General features: G+C 40.1%; 1 protein-coding gene across 1 annotated transcript in view; it reads left to right on the top strand.

The window, feature by feature from the left end:
• EOGT (EGF domain specific O-linked N-acetylglucosamine transferase) overlaps positions 1 to 8599 on the top strand; it is an 83485-nt gene that overhangs the window by 54624 nt on the left and 20262 nt on the right. The window contains exons 8-9 of the mRNA XM_007946056.2: positions 7929 to 8021; positions 8372 to 8443. Of these exons, the coding sequence (XP_007944247.1) occupies positions 7929 to 8021; positions 8372 to 8443 (165 nt within the window). The remainder of the gene's footprint in view (positions 1 to 7928; positions 8022 to 8371; positions 8444 to 8599) is intronic.

The raw sequence follows: 8599 nt of genomic DNA, 5'->3' as shown, positions 1-8599 counted from the left end.
CGTTCAGTGACACTGATTACATTCTTTGAGTTGTGCAACTAGTCTCTCACCCTCCTTTTCTGAGTTGTTCCTCCCAAAGTAACATAAGTTCATTGCTTCCTAAGTTTCCTGTCTAATCTTTTTGAGTTGCTTTTTGCAATTCCATCCCATATAGATGAATCTTAGAAAAGCACAGTGCTCAAGGCAGACATTCTTTACTGGTTAAGCTAAACTATTGTTTGGTTTTAAGACTTCAGAGGATATTTTTGGTTTAAGGTCTAAAGATTATGTCAGGGCAAGTTTTGAGGGTGAAGATACATTGATTTTTTTTTTAATCCCAGAATTTTATTATTTATTTATATTTTTCTTTTTATTTCTAAGTTAATGCATGTCTACCCTCTCGTTACCCTCCCTCCCCCACCTACTCCTGGTAACCATAAAAGAGTATTTTTCTTTTTTTGTGAAACCCTTTTCTTGACTTTTTACCATAGTGGTCTCATACAATATTTGTCCTTTGTGATAGACTAATTTCACTCAGCATCATGTCGTCTAAGTTCATCCATGTTATGAGATGGTTTGCAGATTCTTCATTGTTCTTTAACATAGTGTAGTATTGCATTGTGTATGTATCATTTTGTACTTATCATAGTTTGTTGATCCACTCATCCGTTAATGAACATTTAGATTGTTTCCATCCTTTGTTATTGTGAATAGTGCTGCAGTGAACATAACAACAACACAATACACTGCCATTGAGTTGGAGCTGACTCATAGCGACCCCTCCTTGTGTTTCCAAGGCAGTATCACTACTGAAGTAGATTGCCCAACCTTCCTTTCAAGGAGTGGCTGGTGGGTTTGAACCACCAACCTTCTGGTCAGCAGTCAAAATGTCTCAAGCACTATGCCACCAGAGCTCCATATATCTGTTCGTGTCACAACTCTTATTTCTCTAGGGTATGTGCTGAGTAGTAGGATTGCTAAGGAGCTCTGGTTGTGTAGTGGTTAAGGCATTTGGCTGCTGACCAAGAGGTTGGTGGTTCAAACCCACCAGCTGCTTCATGGAAGAAAGATGCAGCAGACTGGTAAAGATTTACCGTCTTGGAAACCCTAAAATGGGGCTGGGAGCAGAGTTCCTGGTCCCAGAACTAGTTCCTTCCTACCCAGAAGGCAACTGGGGCATGGGCTTCTGATCCCAGGCAGAGTTCCTCCTGGTCTAGGAGATGTATGGAGGTAGGGACCCTATTTCTAGAGCTAGTTTCTGCCATTCCAGATGTCTGGGAGCAGGGCACCTGGACCTTTGAAATGTTCCTGCTACCCCAAAAGACAGCTGGGAGCAAGGTGCCTATTTCCAGAAGTTCTTACCATCCCAAAACGTGGCTATGTGTAGGGTGCCTGAATCCAGAAAAAGTTACTGCTGGACCAAAAGGCAGCTGGGAGAAAGTCACCTGGTCCGGGAACCATTTCCTGCCTGCCCAGAAAGCAGCTGGGGGCAGGGCACCCAATTTAAGGTGGAATTTCTGCTGGTCCAGAATGTGGGTAGGAGTGGGAGATGGCCACACCTCCACTCACTGGGAGGATGTGGGATCCAAGGGGAATAAGGAGAATATCACACTTTTCTGGTCACTAGCCACTAACGTAGGTGCCCATGCCATCTGTCCTCAGCAAATGGACCTATTGTCTGCTTGCTGCCCCAATTGGAATGCCACTTGCAAATATTCAGAATGGTCATACTGTTGGGCCAGTCCACAATCCACAGCTCCATTTGTTTCCTTTTGCACTGTTTTCATTCAGTTTCTTCTCCTAGTTGATATTTAATCTACTTCTTTATTCTTTCCTTTGAAGCTCAGTGTTGCAGGATTATCATCTGTATCCATTTCAATTGGTTTTTTGTTTCTTTGTTGTAGAGGGTCTAGGTAGCTTGTATGCCTATTCTGTCATCTTGCCTGAAGCCCCTCAGGGTTTGTTTTCATCCCTGCACAAAATATACACTCTCATATTGCTATATTGGCATTATATCATAAGCATGTTTCCAAGTCAGTGCGTTTAGAGTTATTATTGCTTTAGCGATTGTATGATATTTGATTTGATGGATATTATAGACATTTGATACATCAATGTGTATATTTATCTCTTGCCCCTACTCTGATCATGTTTAGTTTTTTCCTCATCTCTTGCTATTTATTCAAATGCTGCAATGAATACTCTTTCCATATGCATACATATTTACGATTACTTGTCCTTGCATTTCTGTGAGACAGATTACTATAAGTGGAATTTCTAAGTCACAGGTTATGTGCATGTTTAAATTTGAGAGGTACACAGGAGGAAATTTTATGCAATCTTTAAGAATATGCAAATATTGTTAGACATGAGACTAGGAAGAAAATTCTCCTTCCCCCCATGACAGATCATTTGAATTTGAGGGATGTGGGAAAGAAACCTCTTTTAGTGGTGGTTATTACTGAAAAATACATGGTTTCCCTGAGAAGAGATCAGTCAGTATTATTATATTTTATTGTTAAATTTTCCTTTCGAAGGTATCTTATTTTATCTGAAGTATTTTATCTCAAGAAAAGTCTAGAATCATTTGTTTTATTTGCCCTTTATTTATTATTGAGCTAGAGCAGGAAGGTTTCATTTTAGATGGTTTTGAGAAGTGCCTTTATTAGAACAGCATTGGAGAAACTTCTAGGAAAAGACTTTTTTCTTTTCATCACATCTAACAGTTATCAATAACTTTGAAATAATTCTAGTATGTACATGCAATTTTCAAAATCTCATAAAAAGAATGCTATTAAAATGAAAAGGCATGAACATAATATATACCCAACTGTACACTTTGAAAGGAGCTCTGGTGGTGCTATGCTTAAAGTATTGGGCTATTAACCAAAAAGTCAGTGGTTTGAACCTATCAACCATTCTGCGGGAGAAAGATGAGGCAGTCTGCTCTGTAAAGATTTACGGCTTTGGAAACCCTAGGGTGTTGACTCCGTATGGGGCGCTTTACTCTGTCCTTTGAGACCACTATAGGTCGGAATCAACTTGATGACAGTAGGTTTGGTTTGTACACCTTGAGTATAACCCTATAACATATATGTTAGTTTGACTGACTGAATTTTTCAATTTCAATTATACTATTTTTAAAATAACTTATCTTGTTCCTTTAGCTGAAGGAGCTCTCAGTTACTTTCTACTTTCTACTTTTCAAGAAGGAAATGCATTTCGTAAATGTGCTAGAAAGAACTTGTTCCCACTGAGAGGCAACTGTTGTATAGCGGTTATAAGCCCAGAGTCTTGGACCAAACAGACCAGGTTTAGTTACAGCCCTGCAATTCACCAGCTCTATAATGTAGGCACATTACTTAAATTTGTGTCTTTGTTTTCTCATCTGTAGAATTGGGATAATGATATCACCTACCTCATTAGGGTGGTGGGATGGTTCAATGAATTAATAATGTCAAGTGTTTAGAATAGTACCTGGGACATTAGCAACAATAAGATCTTTTTATTGTTGTTGTTACTATTATTACTAATGTTAGTTTGGAATTATTACATATGTTACTGTTTTGGTTACCTAGTGCCACTCTGACAAGAATATACTACAAATGGGATGGCCTTAAAAATCAGGAGTTTATTCTCTTACAGTTTGGAGGCTTTAAGTCCAAGTTCAAAGTGCCAGGCTCCACCGGCTGGGTGAAAGCCCCTCAACCTTGGGGTCCAGCTCTGTCTCCTGCTCCCGGCCCACTGGAGCTAGAGTGTTTCTTCACTCAGACAGCTGCTGGCTGCTGAGGTGGACAAACCCAAGGTTGGCAAGTAAAAAAGCACAGTCCTGATGTTACCAAACCACACAGCAGGCCATTAATTCAAGTTCAGTGTAAGTCCCAATGCCGGCAGAGCATATGGCATGCTAGGACCCTGCATGTAGCCATGTCCTTAAGCAGCCAGCAGGTGTCTGAGTGAAGAAACGCCTCTAGCTTCAGTGGGCCGGGAGCAGGAGGCAGAGCTGGATCCCAGGTTGAGGGCCTTTCACCCAGCCGCTAGAGCCTGGCACTTTGAACTTGGACTTAAAGCCTCCAAATTGTAAGAGAATAAACTCCTGTTTGTTAAGGCCATCCCATTTGTGGTATATATATTCTTGTCAGAGCGGCAGTAGGTAACCAGAACAGTTACTTAGTAGTCAGTGGGAAAATTATTTCATAGAGTTCATGCATTTTATTTTTAATGTTGAAAATCTGAAGTCATTTTCTTGTTCTGAATTCCTTTCCAAAAGTACATTCCATTTACCTTGATGGCTTTTATGCACTGAGCATACCAGAGTGTGTATAAATGGTGGTGTCTGTGTATGTTATGTGACTCTTTGGTTGCATAGAAAGTTCATAGTAAAAAATGATGAGAAGTGCCTTTATAAAATGTGAGAATAAAATGGTTTAGAGATGGAAAAACAAAACACTTTTACCAAGTTAACCTTATAATTCTCTGACACATGGAAAACATTTATATGGAAAACTGCACTGAAGGCATTGGTAAGAAATGAATCCAGGAATTAATGAGATACAAATTGAGATGTTTCAGCAGATGGATGCAATGCTGGAAGTGCTTATTCATCTATGCCGAGAAATTTGGAAGACAGCTGCCTGTCTAACCAACTGGAAGAGACCCATATTTGTGCCAAATCCAAAGAAAAGTGATCTAAGAGAATGCAGAAATTATCCAACAATATCATTAATAACACACACAGAGGTAAAATTTTGCTGAAAATAATTAAAAAATGGTTACAGTACATAGACAGGAAACTGCCAGAAATTCAAACAGCATTCAAAAGAGGACTTGGAATGAGGAATACCATTGCTGATGTCAGCTCTTGGCCGAAAGCAGAGATTACCAGAAAGATGTTTACATGTATTTTACTGACTATGCAAAAGCATTCATTTGTGTGGATCATAACAAATTATGGATAATAATGAGAAGAATGAGCATTCCAGAACACTTAATTGTGCTCATGAGGAACCTGTACATAGACCAAGAGGCTGTCGTGTGAACAGATCAAGGGGATACTGCATGGTTTAAAATCAGGAAGGGTGTGTGTCAGCGTTGTATCTTTTCACCATATTTATTCAATCTGTATGCTGAACAAGTAATCCAGGTAGCTGACTATATGAAGAAGAGTGTGGCATGAGGATTGGAGGAAGCCTCATTACCAACCTACAGTATGTAGATGACACAACCTTGCTTGCTGAAAGTGAAGAGGATTTGAAACACTTACTCATGAAGATCCAAGACTACAGCCTTCGGTAGGGATTACACCTCAACATAAAGAAAACAAAACTTCTCACAACTGGACCATAAGCAATATCATGTTAAATGGGGGAAATATTGAAGTCATCAAGGATTTCAGTATACATGGATCTGTAATCAATCAATGCCCATGAAAGCAGCACTCAAGAATTATCAAATGATGTATTGCATTGAGCAAATCTGCTGCAAAATAACTTTTGTTAAAAAACAAAAATGTCGCTTTAAGGTCTAAGGTGTACCTGACTCAAGCCATGAGTTCAGTTGCCTTATATGCATGCAAAAGCGGGACGATGAATAAGAAGACTGGAGCATTGATGCCTCTGAATTATGGTATTGGTGAGGAATATTAAATATACCATGGAATTGTTATATTCAGTTCTTCTTCAGTCTTCCTTTTTTATTGTCCAGCTTTCACATACATAAGGTAATTGGTATAATCTTTAACATGCCTAACAATGTGGAAAACACCTATGGGTCCCAGTCATGTGGCACTATGGCTTGTCACCTCACCTTGCCCAGAGGACCTCCATGCCCTTAGACTTGCTCCACTTCTCTTGAACCCATCCCTTCATTCCCAGAACCCCAGCCACACTGAACCACTTTTTGTTCAGTACTCTCCTCTTCACACATATATTCTTCACACTATACCTTGCAGGAATCTCTCAGCTTTCCTCTCCACATTGACTCTTTCCTGATTGCTCTAATGGTATCTGGTCCCTCTCTGCTCTGAGTCTTCTTTACAGATTTCTGTCTAAACATCCCAAACTCTCTAGGACCTGAGATAAATTTGTGTCAGTGCCTCCACCCCAAGTGAGGTCCCAGAGCCCAGCACAAGACTTGACACATATCAGAGACTCAATAGTAAATGTTTATTGAATGGATGGATAGATGGATGGATTGATGGACAGTAAAAACAAACAAACCAATAAAAGGACAGATGAAAGGAAGGACAGAATGAGTGAGGGGGAATTTGTAATAGAGAGTTAGAAAGAACACCGGGTGAGAAGTATGGAAACTTTCCTGTCCTTTAGTTCTGTGACTTTGGCAAGTCACCCTGCCTCTCTGGATCTCAGTCTCTCGCCTATAAAATGGGAGAGGGGCAGAATAGGGTACCTGATATCTGATCGCTAAGGACCCTCCAGCTCCCATGCTTACTCCATGGAGGCAAGGGTGCTACATCCTGTCTGAACATAACCCCTGTTCTGGGGTCAGTGGAAGCCTGGAAGCCATGATGGGGAAGAGCTACAGGCAGGAGACCACATCTGGCAACTGTTCAGGAGACTGTTCCTAACCTTTCACTTCACTACCACCACTAAACTGGGAAATTTGGAGGCTGACAGCTTGACAGTTTTGATCTACAACCTTCTGCCTATTTGCAAACCAGGGTTTCCTGCCTCAAAAGCCAGTCAGAGAGCAATGGCAGCAGCGTGGGGAACTTCCCTCTCCTTATATTCCTTGCTCCTCCAAAGCCAAAACCACCATCTTTTTTTTTTTTTTTCTTCTTGGGAGAAAATATACAAGTTTTATGCCTTTCAAGGCCTCTCCCAGCCCCTCTAGCCTGGAATCTCTGAGACCCAGCTCAGTTCCATGCCCCATACTAGACCCACCTCACCCCTAAGCCAGTTCCTATCAGACAGCAGGTAGAATGATCATCTCAGCCCAAAGGAGCTGCCAGATGCCTGATGTCTTAGACAAACAGGAAAACTCAGGTGCCCCAGTGACCATTGAATTGCCCTGCCTCCCTGCCCACATGCTTTGTTCTTCTGGGCCATACAAGCAGCCCCCTGCCTCAGTTTTCTTGTTCAGTTTTTAAAATATTTCCATATGCTATAAAATAACTTGGGAGCTCTGGTAGCATGGTGCCTAAAGCACTTGACTGCTAACCAGAAGGCTGGTGGTTCAAACCCACCAGCCACTCCTCAGAAGGAAGATGGGGCAATCTACTTCCGTCGTGATACTGCCTCGGAAACCCAAAGAGGGGTCGCTATGAGTCGGGTCCGACTCGACGGCACATAACAACAACAACATAAAATAAATTACAATAGTAGTAACAAAAAAAAAAAAAACAAAGAAAGAAAGAAATACACCATGGAGTGCCAGAAAAACGAACAAATCTATCTTGGAAAAAATGCAGCCAGAATGCTCCTGAGGGGAGGATGGCAAGACTTCATCTCACATACTCTGGACATGTTACCAGGAGGGGCCAGTCCTTGGAGAAGGACATCATGCTTGGTAAATAAAGTGCACAGTCAGTGAAAAAGAGAAAGACCCTCAACGAGATGGATTGACCAGTGGCTGCAACAGGGGGCTCAAACATAGCAGTGATTGTGAGGATGGTGCAGGACCAACTAGTGTTTCATTCTGTTGTGCATAGGGTCACCATAAGTTGGATCTGACTCTATAGAACCTATCAATACAACAAGCTTATAATCATCATAATTATTTCTGATGATATTTTATCAGATTAGGCACTTGTTCAAGCCCAAGATGATGTCCAAGGTGGAAAAACATTTTTCTTATATGAGTTTTATAAGCTTGTTTAGCGTAATTAGTTCTTAACACTGATGAGCTAATTCAGGCATTGGATTGTATCTTTGAAAAGCCACATTGTCTTCTTTCAGTGCCCTAATTTTCTCTTGTGTTTCCATCTGCAGAGTACCTATGGATATGGTGACCTGTTCTCTGACACATGGAAAGCATTTACTGATTATGATGTTGTACATTTGAAAACTTATGATTCCAAAAGGGTACTACAAACTTTACTGAAATATCTGTAAATACTGTTTTGTGCATATGACTCACTCATAAAAATAAATATTTACTATGAGTATGTATTAACCATTGCCATTGATTTCTGGCTTCTTAGTTTCCTTTTTTATAATTTGAATCCTCATTGTTATTTATCGTGTAGCTTTTAAATATTCATTTTCATAGCTCTGTCAAAAATACGAATTTTATTCCCCTTGAGTGAAATGGTTTGCTATTCAAAATGTTTTAATGCAAAATTGAGATTAATTAATGTTCATTTTCTAGAAGTCCTGTTTTGGTGCAAAAGGTGCAGATTGTAGTCTGACCTTGTCAATATCTTTATTCTTAGGTATGTTTCAGAGAAGCTGTTTTTTCATTGCTCCCCCGCATGAGGTATGGGCTGTTCTATAATACCCCGCTGGTAAGCATTTGTTTATTGTTAACATTCATATTTCTAGAATTTATTCTTTTTTTTTTTTTCATTGTGATTTCAGTGAAGATTTACGGAGCAAATTCACTTTCCATACAGCAGTTCACATATACTTTGTCTCATGACATTGACTATAGTTTACCACAA

Source organism: Orycteropus afer, unplaced genomic scaffold, assembly GCF_000298275.1.
Source record: "Orycteropus afer afer isolate SDZICR_OR568_19922 unplaced genomic scaffold, OryAfe1.0 scaffold00149, whole genome shotgun sequence".
Taxonomy (NCBI): Eukaryota; Metazoa; Chordata; class Mammalia; order Tubulidentata; family Orycteropodidae; genus Orycteropus; species Orycteropus afer.
The sequence above is the reverse complement of the archived record's forward strand: the minus strand, read 5'-3'. Positions and strand labels throughout refer to the sequence as shown.